Below are 16,148 nucleotides of genomic sequence, written 5' to 3' on the forward strand. Positions count from 1 at the left end.
CCTCCAGCCCTAGGACCCCCCTTTTCCTGTGCCCCCTCAAAATTCACCCCAGTTCCACTGCACCACCCCGCCCCACACGGGACATCCCCCGCCTCGGTGCCCATCGCGCCGCTCGGGGACGGGGAGGGCACACAGGGACACCCGCGTCACCCCGCCCCGCACCGCCCCGGGCCGGCCCCTACCCGGGGGCGGTGCCGCAGGCTGAGCCGAGCCGAGCCGAGCCGAGCTGAGCCGATCTGAGCCGAGCCGAGCTGAGCCGAGCCGGACTGAGTCGGGCTGTGCTGAGCCGCGCTGGGCTGAGCCGAGCCGAGCCGAGCTGAGCCGAGCCGGACTGAGTCGGGCTGTGCTGAGCCGAGTCGAGCCGGGCTGTGCCGGACTGGGCTGAACGGGGCCGGACTGGGCGGAACTGGGCGAGACTGGGCTGAACTGAGCTGAGCCCAGCCCAAGAGAGACGAACTGAGCTGAGCCGGACCGACCTGAGCTGGATCGGGCTGAACTGAGCCGGACTGGGATGAACTGAGCCGAGCCCAGCTGAACTGAGCTGAGCCGGATCGGGCTGAACTGAGCCGGACTGGGCTGAGCCCAGCTGAACTGAGCTGAGCCGGCTCGGGCTGAACTGAGCCGGACTAGGCGGAACTGAGCCGAGCCGGATCAGACTGAGGCGGATCGGGCTGATCTGAGTCGGATTGGGCTGAACTGAGCTGAGCCCAGCCGAGTTTAGCCGAACTGAGCTGAGCCGGATCGGGCTGAACTGAGCCGGACTGGGCTGAGCCGGATCGGGCTGAGCCGGATCGGGCTGAGCCGAACTGAGCTGAGCCGGATCGGGCTGAGCTGAGCCGAGCCCAGCCGAACTGAGCTGAGCCGGATCGGGCTGAACTGAGCCGGACTGGGCTGAGCCGGATCGGGCTGAGCCGGATCGGGCTGAGCTGAGCCAGCCTTTGCCGTGCCGGGCAGTGTCGGTAGTGCAGCCTTTGCCGTGCCGGGTAGTGCCGTGCAGAGCCGAGCCGAGCCCCGCCGATCTCAGCCGAGCCGGGACAGGATGCTGCGGTACCTGCTGAAGACGCTGCTGCAGATGAACCTGTTCGCCGACTCGCTGGGAGCCGAAGGCTCCAACTCCTCCTCCTCGCTGCTGCTCGGCATCAACCGCTCCATCGCCGCGCTCCACCTGCCCGATCTCAGCCCCGGTAACGGTACGTGCTCCCCGCTCCCTCTGCTGCCCCGTCCCGGAGTTCCCGCTCCAGCCGGGATGCTGGGAGTACCCACAGACCCCAGCCCCAGCTGGGACCCCACCAGCACCCACGCTGGATTCCCATCCTGTCCCCTTGTCCCCAAACCGGACCTGCCCCATGTCACAGCTCCGGAACTGACCCAGTGTCCCCACGCCGGCCCCGTGTCCCCATTCTGGGACCAACTCCCTGTCCCCAGCTCCTGGGAGTGATGTGGTGTCCTTAGATCGTCAACACGACCCCAAACCGACACCAGCCCGCTCTGCCCAAGTCAGGACCGTCCTGGTGTTCCCAAACCAGTCCCGTGTTCCCAAATCCGGAACTGCAAGCAGCTCCCTGTTCCCAAACTGTCCCGTGTTCCTCCTCAGCTGCCAGACTGTGAGCTGGGACAGACACCAAGTTGTCCCCATGTCCCCAGACCCCTAACCAGGGGCAACCCAGTGTCCTCAAACAGCCTTCATTTCCCTACATCCATGCCCAGTCTCCAAACCAGGACCAGCCCTGTGTCCCAAACCTGTCCCAGTGTGCCCAGACCAACTCCCAGACAAAACTAGGAGAGACTCCATCTCTCCAAACCAGCCCTGTGTCCCCAAGCCAATCCCAGACTACTGACTGGAACTGGCTCCGTGTTCCCAAACTCTCTCTGCGTTCCTGAACCATTCCAGTGTCCTCCAACCAGCTCCGTGTGCCCTAATCCTCCCCATGTCCCCAAACCAGCCCCATGACCCCACTGAGCAGAGTGGGGGTGAAGGAGGGGTGAGGGAGGAGGTGTCTGACTGAATTTTGACTCAGTTTTGAGCTTCTCCCCTCTTTTTCAGTCTGTGCCCCTCCAGGTGGCTGGGGAGGGGGCGGGGGTGTTCCCGAACCCCCTGGGAGCCCCTGCCCCTGCCCAGCCAGCCGGGCACAGGGAGGGGCCTGCCCTGACCCCCTGCTTGTCCCAATTAGTCAGCGGGCCCAGCTGCGGCCCCCTCAGTCCCTGCTGTGCCCCCCGGGGTACCCAGTGCCCTGCAGCATCGCTTCCGTCCCCATGGCAGCCACAGCCCGTCCCCATGGCAACCCCTGGGCACCCCAAGCTGCAGCGCCCCTACATCCTGCCCCAGAGTGAGGGGAAAGGGCGTGTGCGAGTGGGAGACGCGTGTGGGGTGTGTGTGCATGTGCATGCACGTGTGTGCACTTATGGGCAGTGTGCATGCGTGTGTGTGCATGTGCATGTGTGTACAGTGGGCATATGTGCATGTATGTGCATATGTGCTTGTATGGGCAGTGTGCATGTGTCTGTATGTGTGCATATGTGCATGTATGTGCATATGTGCTTGTATGGGCAGTGTGCATGTGCGTACAGTGTGCATATGTGCATGTATGTGCATATGTGCTTGTATGGGCAGTGTGCATGTGTCTGTATGTGCGCATTTATGGACAGTGTGCGTGCATGTGCATGTATTTGCATGTGTGCATGCACGTGCGTGTCTGTACATTGCGCAGGTGCTTGCATGTATGTGCCTCTGTCCATTTATGTGCATGTGTGCATTTATGTGCAGTGTGCATGTGGTGTGTGCATGTCTGTACGTTGTGCGTGTGTGTGCATGTCTGTACAGCGTGCATGTGTGTGCATATGTGTACAGTGTGCATGTGCGTGCAGTGTGCGTGTGTGTGCATGTCTGTACAGTGTGCATGTGTGTGCATGTGTGTGCATGTGTGTGCATGCAGCAATGCAGGTAAACATAGGCTCATGGCCCCACTTGAGTGTGTGTGGATGTGCATGGATGTGCGTGGACCTGTGTGTGCCCCTGTGCATGTGCACCTGTGTGTGCAGCCTGTGTATGCATGCACACCCGTGTGTGAATGTGCACATGTGTGTGCACCTCTGCATGCCTGAACACATATGTATGTATGAAAGGACCCCCCTCCAAATACATGCATGTGTGCAGATGTGTGTGTGTGCATTTACACCCTGCACGAATGCACACACACATGCATGCATCTGTGCGTGTCAGAACATGCACATCCCACCTGAAGCACACACGTGCATATGTGTGTGTGCAAGCACATGTGTGTGGTTGCACCTGTGTGTGTGTGCATACCCGTGCGTGACTGCCCACACGTATACACACACCTACATGTGCAATGCACTTGTGCACACATGCACCTGCACTTGTAATGCACGTGTGCACACATGCACGTGTGTGTAACACACATGAGCACACATGCACGTGTGTGTAACGCACGTGAGCACACATGCACGTGTGTGTAATGCTCATATGCACCTGTGCAGACCCACAGCTGTGTGCACACGTGTGGCTGGGCGTGCAGTGTGTGCCTGTGCCACTGGGCCAGCAGTGACACCTGGGGACCAAACTGCCAAGACACCCCAGGCGGTGTTGGGGACACACGTGGTTCAGCCCAGCTGGCCCCAGCATTAATGAGCATTAATTATACTGACATTAATGACCATCTATTAATTCCTGTGCCCTAGCAGGGTTGTTTGTTTTTTTTTCTGTAACAGCCCCATAACTCCAATATGGGGCTTTTAAAAACTTAAAATTAAGCGTTTTCTGCAGCCCAGAATGACCGGCTCTGATACAGAAAGTCAGCACTTGCAGCTGGTGGAAAAATCCCTTTTTGGGGAGAATTTAGTCCCATCCCCATTTCATCAGGCTGCTTTGTCCCACTGGCCTTGCCTGACACCTCTCCATCTGATCTCAGCTGCACCAAGGGAAATTTAGGTTGGATGTTATGAAGATGTTTTTTACAGAGTGATAAAGTTCTGGAATTGTCTGCCCTGAGGCGGTGGTGGAGTCCCCATCCCTGGGTGTGTTTAACAAAGCCTGGATGTGGCACTGGGTGCCAGGGTTTAGTTGAGGGTTTGGGGCTGGGTTGGACTCAATGATTGTTGAAGTGAGGGGAGAACGACCATCCTATAATGCATCGAACTCCGATTTATTGATCGATCAGTCACTTTAAATAACAGTGTTAATTAATTTCATGCATATTCCAAAATCTAGGTTTATGATAGGCTAACAGAGAAAACTCTAACCACTCCTTTTGTTTTACAATACCATTAATTGTTTATTAAAAACAGAACCAGTGTTCCCACTGTGATATGAAAGGTTCCCAAAACTTCCATATCTGTTCTCAGGATGCCATCTTTTCCCAGAGAGGGTGTTTTGCTTGTTATGGGAAGACTGTCTGAGAACCTTATTGTTTATAAAGTGATGCATGAGAGAGCCTAATTGTTTATAGAAATCAGCCTGGGAACGGCTTTTGGAACTGCTTTGCAACTACCTTTTACTGTTCTCTCACCGTATGCCTTCGTGGCCTTTTTCTTTAAGCCATGCTTGAACTAAACTCCCGACAAATGATCTTGAAGGTCTTTTCCAACCCAGTCATTCTGTGATCTTCTGATTCTGTGAATTCTGCGATCCTGTGATTCTGTGATCCTCTGACCCTGTGTTCACCTGATTCTGTGATTTTGTGATCCTCTGAATTCTGTGATTCTGTGATCCTCTGACCCTGTGATCCTCTGAATTCCGTGATCCTCTGAATTCTGTGATTCTGTGATCCTCTGACCCTGTGATCCTCTGAATTCTGTGATTCTGTGATTCTGTGGTCCTGCTCCCTCCCACCCTGGGACAGGCTGGGCTGGGACCTGGCCACATTTCATCTCTCACCTCCTGCCTTCCAAGCAAAGCAGGGTCTGGGGCCAGGAGAGCACCACTCAATCCAAGGATGCTCAGCCCCCAAACCCATCCCTGCCCCTCCCCGCTTGTCCTGCAGGATCCCACGCCCAGCTGGAGGACACGGCTCCCCGCATCGTGGAGCACCCCACGGATGTCCTGGTCACCAAGGGGGACCCGGCCACGCTGAGCTGCAAGGCCGAGGGGCGGCCGGCCCCGGAGGTGGAGTGGTACAAGGACGGGGAGCGGGTGGAGACGGACCGGGAGGATCCCCGCTCCCACCGCACCCTCCTCCCGGGCGGCTCCCTCTTCTTCCTCCGCATCCTGCACGGCCGGCGGGGAAAGCCCGACGAGGGCGTTTATGTCTGCGTGGCCAGGAATTACCTGGGCGAGGCCACCAGCCGCAATGCTTCCCTGGAGGTGGCCGGTGAGTCCTGGGGGAGCATTTGAGGGAGGGAAATTTGGGGTTCTGGTATCGCCCCTAAGCCCAGCCTGCTCCTGTAGCTGTGGCTTTCACATTGCCATCTCTGTTGCCAAGTGAAGAGGGGAAAATAAATAAAAATAAGAGGAAAATAATTAGGAATAAATAAAGTGAGAATGAATGGTAATAAATTAAAAGAAGTGAGAAATATTGGAAATAAATGACACTAAGTGAAGACAAATGAAATATTGGAAATAAATGACACTAAGCAAAAACGAATGAAATATTGGAAATAAACGACACTAAGCGAAAACAAATGAAAAAAGTAAACGAGTGAAAATTAGTGAAACTAAAAGTAAGGAAGTGGAAATGAATGTAAATAAGAGAAAATAAGTTAAAACATGGGAGAAAGAAATTAAAGAAAGTGGGAATAACTGAAAGTGAAAATAAATGAAAAAATAAGTGCAAATTAGTGAAGAGAAATAGTGAAAGAACTGAAAATAATTGGAAATAAATGAAAATAAATGAAAATTACTGCAAAGGAGTGAAAATAAATGAAAACATGGTAAAAGAAATTAAGAGAGGTGAACATAATTGAAAACACATGAAAAATAAATGCTAACAAATGAAAATATTTGAAAATCAAGTAAAATCAATGAAGATAAATGAAAATCTGCTCAAGCCAATTCCGAGCCCCGGTGCTGCCGCAGCCCGGGGGCGCGGGGCCGGCAGCTGAGGCCGCGCTGTCCCCGCAGTGCTGCGGGACGATTTCCGACAGCCCCCGGGGGACGTGGTGGTGGCGGCGGGAGAACCGGCCGTGCTGGAGTGCGTCCCGCCCCGCGGGCACCCCGAGCCCAGCGTGTCCTGGAAGAAAAACGGGGTCCGGGTCAGCGACAAGGACGAGCGCCTGACGGTGAGCGGGGCAGAGCTGGGCTGAAGGTGATGGAGGGGATGGGGAGTGTTACAGGGACACAGGATGTGGGGTGACATGGATGGGGAGCAGTGAGGATCTGGAATGTGGTGGGGATGTGGGACGCAGCAGAGTTGTGTGATGGGATGGATGTGGGGTGAGATGGGGATGTAGGATGGGATAGGGATATGGGGTGAGATGGGGATGTAGGATGGGTTAGGGATATAGGGTGAGATGGGGATGTAGGATGGGATAGGGATATGGGGTGAGATGGGGATGTAGGATGGGATAGGGATATGGGGTGAGATTTGCGATGTAGGATGGGATAGGGATATGGGGTGAGATGGGGATGCAGGATGGGATAGGGATATGGGGTGAGATTTGCGATGTAGGATGGGATAGGGATATGGGGTGAGATGGGGATGTAGGATGGGATGGATATGGGGTGAGATGGGGATGAAGGATGGGATAGGGATATGGGATGCATCAGAGATTTGGGATGCAATGGAAACATGGGCTGTGATGACAGTGTGGGTGCAAATGTGAGATGCAGTGAGGATGCAGGATGTGATGGGGATGCAGAATGCAGTCAGGATGAGATGCAATGAGGATTTGGGATGAGGTGGGGATGTGGGATGCAGCGGGGATGCGGGATGCAGTGGGGACACAGAATTTGATAGGGATGGGAGATGTGTGTGTGTATGCAATGAGGATGTGGGATGTCATGGGGTTGTGGGATGCAGTGGGGGAGTAGGATGCAGTGGGGATGTGGGATGTGATGAGGATGTGGGGTGTGATGGGGATGTGGGACATGATGGGGGTACGGTGTGTGATGGGGGTGGGGGATGTGATGGGGGTGTGGGATGTGATGGGGATGTGGGATACAGTGTGGATGTGGGATACAGTGTGGATGTGGGATGTGATGGGGGTGTGGGATGTGATGGGGGTGTGGGATACAGTGTGGATGTGGGATACAGTGTGGATGTGGGATGTGATGGGGATGTGGGATGTGATGGGGGTGTGGGATACAGTGTGGATGTGGGATGTGATGGGGGTGTGGGATGAGCTGTTCCTCCTGCAGATCCGTGGTGGGAAGCTGATGGTGGCCAGCACTCACAAGAGTGATGCTGGCGTCTATGTATGCGTGGCCACCAACGTGGTGGGGGAGAGGGACAGCGAGCCGGCCGAGCTGGTCGTCTTTGGTACGTGGGGATTTCAAGTTTGGGGTGTCAGGGAGGTGGGTGCTATCCTGCTGGGACTGACAGCCACCCCACAGAGCGCCCAGCCTTTGGCAAGAGGCCCCAGAACCAGGTGGTGCTGGTGGAGGGCACGGCGGAGTTTGCCTGCGAGGTGATGGGGGATCCGCAGCCGGCGGCGCGCTGGCGCAAGGAGGAGGGTGAAATGCCACTGGGAAGGTGAGTAGGGGGTGAGAGGGGTGGCTCAGGGACACCAAGGGCAGCCAGGGTCCTGTGGTACAGCTGGGCAGCTCAGTGTGTGCCAGCCTGGTGTGCTTGGAGCACCGGGCATCCTCATGGCATCAAGTAATTGCATCCCGTGACCCTGGCACATCCTCCATCCTCAGCACATCCTGTGCTCCCTACTGCATTCCACATTCCCACTGTGTCACATCTCCATCCCATTCCACATCCCCCTTTGCATCTCAAATCCTCATTGCATCCCACACTCTTATCGCATCCCAAATCCCAATCACATCCCATATCCTCACTGCAACCCACATTCCTGATTCATCCCACATCCCCATTGCATCCCACATCCTCCCACATTCCATATCCCCATTGCATCCCACATCCCCATCACATCCCACATCCCCATCACATCCCACATCCCCATTGCATCCCACATCCTCCCACATTCCATATCCCCATTGCATCCCACATCCTCCCACATCCCACAATCCCCATCACATCCCACATCCCCATCACATCCCACATCCCCATCACATCCCCCATCCCCATCACATTCCGCATCTCCACCACATCCCACATCCCCATCACATCTCCCATATTCCTGCATCCCAGATTTCCCCTGTACCCATCACATCCCACATTCCCATCACATCCTCCACCCTCACTACATCCCCACCCCATGGCACCTTACGCCCTCCTGGTGCCCCAGCCTCGTGGGTTCCTCCAGGTGGGAGGTGCTGCCAGACAACACCCTGCGGATCAGGCAGCTGCAGGTGGAGGACGAGGGCACCTACACCTGCGTGGCTGACAACAGCGTGGGCAGGTCGGAGGCATCGGGCACCCTCACTGTGCATGGTAAGGGGGGCCCTGGGGAGCACCCTTGGGTGCTGGTGGAGTGCCCAGACAAGCCCTTGTCTCTCCCTGCATTGCTGCAGTGCCCCCCCAGCTTGTCACAGGGCCCCATGACCAAGCTGTCACCCCTGGCCAGAGTGTGACTTTCCAGTGCCAGAGCAAGGGAAACCCACCACCCGCTGTCTTCTGGCAGAAGGAGGGGAGCCAGGTCTGTCTCCTTCCCTCATCCTTGACCCCACACCCAATCATAGTCCCATCCTCATCCCAATCCCATCAGCATTTCCATTCCATCATAATCCCCATCCCAATTCCCACTCCATCCCCATCTCATCTCCATCCCAATCTCATCCCATCTCAACATCACACCACTACCAATCCTCATCCCTACCTGTCCTCATCACCATCCCATCACAGTCCCTATTACATTCCTGTGCCCATTCCATTCCCATCACAATCCCCGTCATACTTCATTCCACTTCATCCCATCGCATCTCATCCCATCCCATCGCATCCCATCCCATCCCATCCCGTCCCATCCCATCCCATCCCATCTCATCCATCCCATCCCATCCCGTCCCATCCCATCCCATCGCATCCCATCCCATCGCATCCCATCCCATCCCATCCCATCCCATCCCATCCCATCCCATCCCATCCCATCCCATCCCATCCCATCCCATCCCATCCCATCCCATCCCATCCCATCGCATCCCATCCCATCCCATCCCGTCCCATCTCGTCCCGTCCCATCCCGTCCCATCCCTGTCCCCAGTCTCATTCTCACCCCTAACCCTGTCCTCATCTCATTCCCTGCCTCTCACCCCTCATCCCCCCCTATTCCCACTCCCTCTCAGACCCTGCTGTTCCCGGGCCAGCCCCCAGTCCCTTCTGGCCGTGTCTGGGTGAGCCCCAGTGGAGCTTTGACCATCATCAACGTCCAGCCCAGCGATGCCGGCCACTACCTGTGCCAGGCCATCAGCGTGGCCGGCAGTGTCCTGGCCAGGGCAGGCCTGGAGGTGACAGGGGGTAAGTCCAGTGCCAGCGCAGAGCTGGCACGTCCAGCACACGAGTGACACCCACCCCACCACTCAGCAATTCCCAATTTTCTCCCTGCAGCACCCACTGAGCTCCACCCCCCGGTGCTCAGCCTGCTCCCCACTAACCGGACAGTGCTGCCTGTGGGGGCCACGGTGCTGCTGCCTTGTGGGACGGGGGCCCATGACCCTGCAGGCAGCGTGGGGTGGCTGAAGGATGGCAGTGCCCTGGTAGGTGTGCAGCCCCGTGCCAGCCTGCTGGAGAACGGCACCCTGCAGATCAGCGGCCTCCGGGTGAGCCGGCCCCGGCAGGGGCACTCGAGGGGGCACTGCAGGGAGGGAGGGGGCAGTGAGTGCCAGGGGGGAGCAAAGGGACGTGGACGCTCACCATGATGGGTGCAAGCAGTGCTGGGGCTCAGCGTGGTGGGTACAAAGCGTGGCGGGTGCTCAGGGTGGTGGGTACAAAGCGTGGCGGGTGCTCAGGGTGGTGGGTACAAAGTGTGGTGGGTGTTTAGGGTGATGGGTACAAAGCGTGGTGGGTACAAAGCGTGGTGGGTGTGCAGGGTGATGGGTACAAAGCATGGTGGGTGCTCAGGGTGGTGGGTACGAAGCATGGTGGGTACAAAGCGTGGCGGGTGCTCAGGGTGGTGGGTACCAAGTGTGGTGGGTGCTCAGGATAGTGGGTACAAAGCATGGTGGGTGCTCAGGGTGGTGGGTACAAAGCATGGTGGGTGCTCAGGGTGGTGGGTACAAAGTGTGGCGGGTGCTCAGGGTGGTGGGTGCTCAGGGTGGTGGGTACAAAGCGTGGTGGGTATGAAGCGTGGTGGGTGCTGAGGTGATGGGTGCTCAGGGTGGTGGGTACAAAGCGTGGTGGGTGCGCAGGGTGGTGGGTATGAAGCGTGGTGGGTGCTGAGGTGATGGGTGCTCAGGGTGGTGGGTACAAAGCGTGGTGGGTGCTCAGGGTGGTGGGTGCTGAGGTGATGGGTGCTCAGGGTGATGGGGCAGGAGCTCTTCCCCCTGCAGGTGAGAGACTCCGGGCTCTACAAGTGCGTGACCACCAGCCCAGCGGGTGAGACAAGCTGGGGCATCTCCTTGGAGGTACAAGGTGGGTCATGGAGATCTCACCGCAGCGGGGACGCCGTGGCCCTGGGAACAAAGCCACCCAGACCTCCATGCATCTCCCTGCAGGTGATGAATCCAGCCTCTCCCTGCCTTCCCCTGCACCCGATCTCCTCCCTGGGCCACCCTCCACCCCTGTGGTCACCAACGTCACCAAAAGCAGTGTCACCCTGAGCTGGAAAGGGAACGAGGACAGTGGTGCCACCGATGTCACCTCTTACATAGTGGAGGCTTTCAGGTATCACACAAGCCTCTTGTCTGGCTGCAGGGATGATGTGGTGGCCTGATACCACCCTGTCACGAGTCACCCCTGTCCCCTGGCAGCCAGGCAGTGGGTGGCCCGTGGCAGACAGTGGCAGCTGATGTGGAGAGTGAGACCCACACAGTGACCGGCCTTGTCCCTGACACTGTCTACCTGTTCTTGGTGCGGGCGGTCAACGCCTACGGGCTCAGCGACCCCAGTGGCATCTCGGAGCCTGTGCGCACCCAAGGTGAGACCCAGCAGGGACATCAGTGGAGGTGTCCACAAACCCCCCACCCGTGGGTCCATCTCCACTTGGTGACACCAGTGGAGGTTCCCGTGCACCCAAAATCTTTGGGTCCATCCTTTCCCAGTGATGCCCGTGGAGTTTCCCATGGGTATGTGCTGTCACCATGGCTCCTTCCCTTGGTGACACCAGTGGAGATATGCATGGACCTTCCATCCTCTCATGTTTCCAGCAGACACCAACCCCATGCAGCAAGGGCTGGATGCTGAGCAGGTGCAGCAGGAGCTGGCACAAGTGGCTGTGCACCTGAAGGAACCTGTGGTGCTGCCGCTGGGCACCGTCCACCTCTCCTGGACCGTGAGTGCTGAGCCTCCCTTCCAGTGCAGGGCTCCCAGTGTCGATCATGCCCCCATCCCACCCTTCCCTCGGCTCCTCAGGTGGAGCACCAGGCTCCCTTCCTTCAGGGCTACCGGGTGCTGTACCGGCAGCGCGGCGGGCGCTGGGAGGAGGCGCGGGCGGTGTGGGCTCCGGGGGAGCGGGGGGCCCTGCTCACCGAGCTGCGCCGGGGCCAGGACTACGAGGTCAAGGTGCGACCCTACTTCCATCACCTCCACGGTCCCGACAGTGCTGTGCGGGCTCTGCGCACCCCTGAGGCGGGTGAGTGCGGGGATGGAGGGGATGGTGCCGGTCCCTGGGGACAGCCTGGAGGTGATAGCCCATGTGTGCTCCACCGGCAGCCCCCAGCGCCCCACCACGAGCTGTCAGTGTGGCTGGGAATGGTACCAGTGTCCGCATCTCATGGCAGCCACCACCTCTGGCTGAGCAGAACGGGGTCATCCGCGATTACCGGGTAAGCGTGGACAGCAGCAGGGGTGTGGCAGCTCCACTCTGTCCACTCATGACACCATGAGCTCCACTCTGTCCTCTCATGACACCATGAGCTCCACTCTGTCCTCTCATGACACCATGAACTCCACTCTGTCCACTCATGACACCATGAGCTCCACTCTGTCCTCTCATGACACCATGAGCTCCACTCTGTCCACTCATGACACCATGAGCTCCACTCTGTCCACTCATGATGCCACGTCATGCTGTCCTTATGGGTGTTCCCCATCTTTTCCTCCTGGTCCCCACCAGATTTGGTGCCTGGGCAATGAGAGCCGCTTCCACATCAACCAGAGCGTGGAGGGGACGGTGCTGGCGACAGTGCTGCAGGGACTTGTCCCCGGGGTCCCTTACCGTGCTGAGGTTGCTGCTGCCACCAGTGCTGGTGTGGGTGCCCGCAGTGCCCCTGTCCCCATCCACATCGGTGAGTCCCTCATTGTCACAGCTGTTCCCCATGGGTGGGCATGATGGGGACACCCACTGCGGTGCTGGGGATGGCTCCTTGGCACCCTGCCGGTGTGTCCCTCTTTCCCGTGTCCCTTGCAGCCCCCCTGGTGGAGCGAGGTGCGGGGCCAGCAGCTGGGAGCAGCTTGACTGAGCATCTAGCAGAGGTAGCCAGGCAGCCAGCCTTCATTGCCGGTGTCGGTGGCGCTTGCTGGGTCGTCCTCGCGGCCTTTGCTGCTTGGCTCTACAGCCGCCGCCGGAGGAAGAAGGAGCTCAGCCACTTCACTGGTACAGAGGGTGCCACCCCTGGGACCCCTCACCTTCATCCCCCACCCATCAGCCACCCACTGTCTGTCTCTTTGCAGCATCCTTTGCCTACACACCCACCGGTAAGCCCACGAGTGCTGCGGGGTCCCAGTACGGCCTCTCGCTGCCCTCACCCCCATCTCTTTCCACAGTCGCCTTCCCGGCTCCAGTGCGCAGCAACCCCAGGTAACCCCCCGGCCCCCCTGCCCTGCCCTGCCCCAGGTAACCCCCCCTGGCCCCCCTGGCCTGCCCCAGGGCTGAGCACCAGCATTCCTTCACCCCGTCCCCCTGCAGGGCAGCCGCTGGCAGTGGTTACCCGTGGCTGGCGGATGCGTGGCGTGGTGGCAGCACAACCAGTTCTGCCGGGTGTTTGGGGTCCACTGAGAGATACTACAATGGTGAGGGGTCAGCATGGGGCTGGGTGGCTCTTGAGGGGGTTATGGTCAGCCCTGATGATGCTGGTCACCCTCTGCAGATGCTGGCATCACCCGTTACATCGCGCAGACGGAGCAGTTTGGAGCGGGGGCTGCCGAGGGGCCGGTTTACAGCACCATCGAGGTTGACAGTGAGGAGCTCTGCGCGTTCCCCCGTCCCTTCTCACAGTATGGGACCTCCTACCCTGGGGGGGGTTCCCAGCCAGTGGATGCTGCAGCCTCCCAGGTGCCCCGTGGCCGGGCTGAGCACGGTAGGGTGGTCGGGTGGGTGGGGGCACACGTGGGTGCTCGTGGTGCTGTGCCCTCCCCACAGCCCCCCCAGCATCCCTCCTTGGCACAGGGGCCAGAGCAAAGCTGGGGCAAGCAGTGAAGCCACCGGCAGTGAGCTGGACAGAGCTGCTGCCCCCGCCACCCTCAGCCAGTGAGCTCAGCCAGTGCGCCCAGGAGGAGGAGAAGGAGGAGGAAGAGGAGGATGAAGAGGAAGAGGCAGCCCGAGGGTGAGTGTGGGGGCTCGGGGGCTGGGCATGCTGCCCCCAGCAGCTACCCTGTGGTCTCCACCGTGCAGGTTGGGGATGGAGGTGTGGTACCCTGGTGAGGACATCCCCTGTGCCACCGCTGCGTCCTCGCCCACCACCTCCTCGGGCTGCCGCTCCACCGCCACGCTGACACCCTCACCCCGCACCACGGAGGACATCCCCCGCCTCCGCGACTTGGATGGCTCCCTCCTGCCCCGGTAGGGGATGGGCCTTGCTGGGTATGGCCGTGCCATTGGGGTCTGGATGTCCCACTGGGGTCCAGATGTCCCACCATGGCCTGGGTGTTCCGTTGCCATGTTGTCATACCCAGCCCTGCCATGCCATCATGGTCCAGCTGTGTCGTTAGGGTGTCATTAGTTTCCAGGTGTCTCATCGGGGTCCAGATGTTCTGTTGGGGTCAAGATGCCTCACCATGGTCCAGATGTTCCATCACAACCCAGCCATTTTGTCACCGTTTGGCTCTGCCATGCTGCCATAGTCCAGCCATGCTGCTGAGGTGCAGATATGTCATCTGATGGGACATCCAGGTGTCCCATTGAGCTCTGGATGTTGTGCCCAATCATGTTTACATGATCCAGTCCCACTGTTCCACCACAGTCTGGCCTTGCCACTGGACTCTGGATCAGGCTCTGGATGTCCCACCATGGCCTGGGTCTCCCATCACAATCCAGCCACTCCATCATGATCTGGTCCTGCTGTGCCACCGTGGTCTGGCCATGCCATTGGGGTTTGCATGCCCCAGTGGAGTCTGGATGTCCTACCATGGTCCAGGCGTCTCTTTGTGATCCATCCATGGTGCCACCACCCACCCCTGCTCCCCAGCTGAGCTCTGGCCGTGCTGCCATCACACATCCATGGCATTGTGGGTGACTGGGGCATTGCAATACAGCTGCACATCATGAGTCAGGTGGGCCATCATCACCCAGCTGTGCTGCCCAGCTGTGCCCCAGCTGTGCCATGGTCCATCTGTGCCACCACAATGCTGGCATGTCACTGCACTCCAGCTGTGCAGCTGCAGTCAAGCTCCAGGTTGCATTCCAGCTGTGCTATGACCCAGCTGGGCAGCTGCAACCAAGCTGCATGGTTGCAATCCAGCTGTGCTACCATCTAGGTGTGTCATGATTTAGCTGTGCCGCTGTAATCTGCCAGTGTGCTTGCAGTCCAGATGTGTGTTGATCCAGCTGTGCCACTGCAGTCCAGCTGTGTGGCTGTAATCCAGCTGTGCAGCCTCTATCCAGCTGTGCTCCAGATGTGCCACTGCAGGCCAGCCTTGCCGTGCTGTGGTCCTCTACCCCATCTGTGCCACCGCACTCATCCAGCTCCCCTTTGCCACCCCAGCTGTGATCCAGCTGTGCAGCCTATATCCAGCTGTGCTCCAGATGTGCCATTGCAGGCCGGCCCTGCTATGACAGCCTTGCCAGGCTGTGGGCCTCCACCCCAGCCGTGCCACTGCACTCATCCAGCTCCCCTTTGCCACCCAGCTGTGATCCAGCTGTGCCACTTCCACCCAGCTGTGATGCTTCACCCCCCTACACCGCTGCCATCCAGCTGTGGCAGTACCACACGGCTTCTCCCGGCTCTGGCGCAGCTCTAGAGAGTTGTGCCACCCCTGTGGCGGCCCCTGAGCCCCCCCCACGCTGCCTTCACTCCACCCCCTCTTTGCCAGGCGACCCCCGCACGGTGTGGGCACCCCCCCACGGGCACGCAGCCCCTCGGTGGCCCCGGATGCCGGCGAGGGCCGCCCAGCCCGAGCCCTCTGCCCTCCCGGCACAGGTGAGCCCCCGGGGCCCGTGCGGGTGGGCGGGGGTCTCGCTGGCTGTGGAAGGGGCTGACGCTGCCATCCTATCCCCCCCTCCCCAGGGAAAAGCCGCGGGGCGATCTCCAAAAGTCGCCTGAAGCCCAAGAGCAGCCGCTACCGCCGGGAAAAGCAGACGGGAGGTGAGCGGGAGGGAAGAACCGGGGGACTCAGGAGGCTCAGGGAGCTGAGCCCTGTCCTCCCCCTGTGCCGCAGAGCTGCCGCCGCCGCCGCTGCCGCCGCCCGGAGAGAGCCCCGGGCCCGGAGCGGGGCCGGAGCCGAGCGGGGCCGAGCGCAGGCTCCCGCAGCGCCCGGGCCGCGGTAAGCAGCGCCACCGGCCGCGACTGCAGGGGCTGCGGTGGCACCGCCGAGCCCCAACCCTGTCCCTCCCCTGCAGATGAGGCCCCCCCCTGCAGCAAAGCCCCGTGCCTGCCCCGCGGCAGCTGCTCCACCACCGGCAGCGTCTCGTCCCGCGGCTCCGGCAGCTCCCGCGGGCACGGCTCGGGGCGCAGCCGGACCCCGGCGGAACGCGGAGAGGGCGCCGGGCACGGCCGCCGCACCGGGGCACCCTGCCCGCCGCGGGAGAAGCGATAG

General features: G+C 59.5%; 1 protein-coding gene across 1 annotated transcript; it reads left to right on the plus strand.

Annotated features, from left to right (window-relative positions):
• The first annotated feature begins 1,039 nt into the window (after positions 1–1,039).
• On the plus strand, positions 1,040–16,148 carry ROBO3 (roundabout guidance receptor 3). The gene is given in 26 exon segments (XM_058041226.1): positions 1,040–1,190; positions 5,001–5,327; positions 6,077–6,234; positions 7,313–7,433; positions 7,508–7,646; positions 8,386–8,513; positions 8,594–8,718; positions 9,365–9,536; positions 9,627–9,838; positions 10,568–10,649; positions 10,733–10,901; positions 10,988–11,154; positions 11,384–11,508; positions 11,589–11,808; positions 11,889–12,001; positions 12,292–12,499; positions 12,502–12,771; positions 12,849–12,975; positions 13,084–13,187; positions 13,265–13,474; positions 13,564–13,720; positions 13,789–13,956; positions 15,426–15,532; positions 15,620–15,697; positions 15,771–15,875; positions 15,952–16,148. Coding segments are annotated over 26 exon segments (4,140 nt in total).

This window comes from Melospiza georgiana, chromosome 27 (genome assembly GCF_028018845.1).
Source record: "Melospiza georgiana isolate bMelGeo1 chromosome 27, bMelGeo1.pri, whole genome shotgun sequence".
Lineage (NCBI taxonomy): Eukaryota > Metazoa > Chordata > Aves > Passeriformes > Passerellidae > Melospiza > Melospiza georgiana.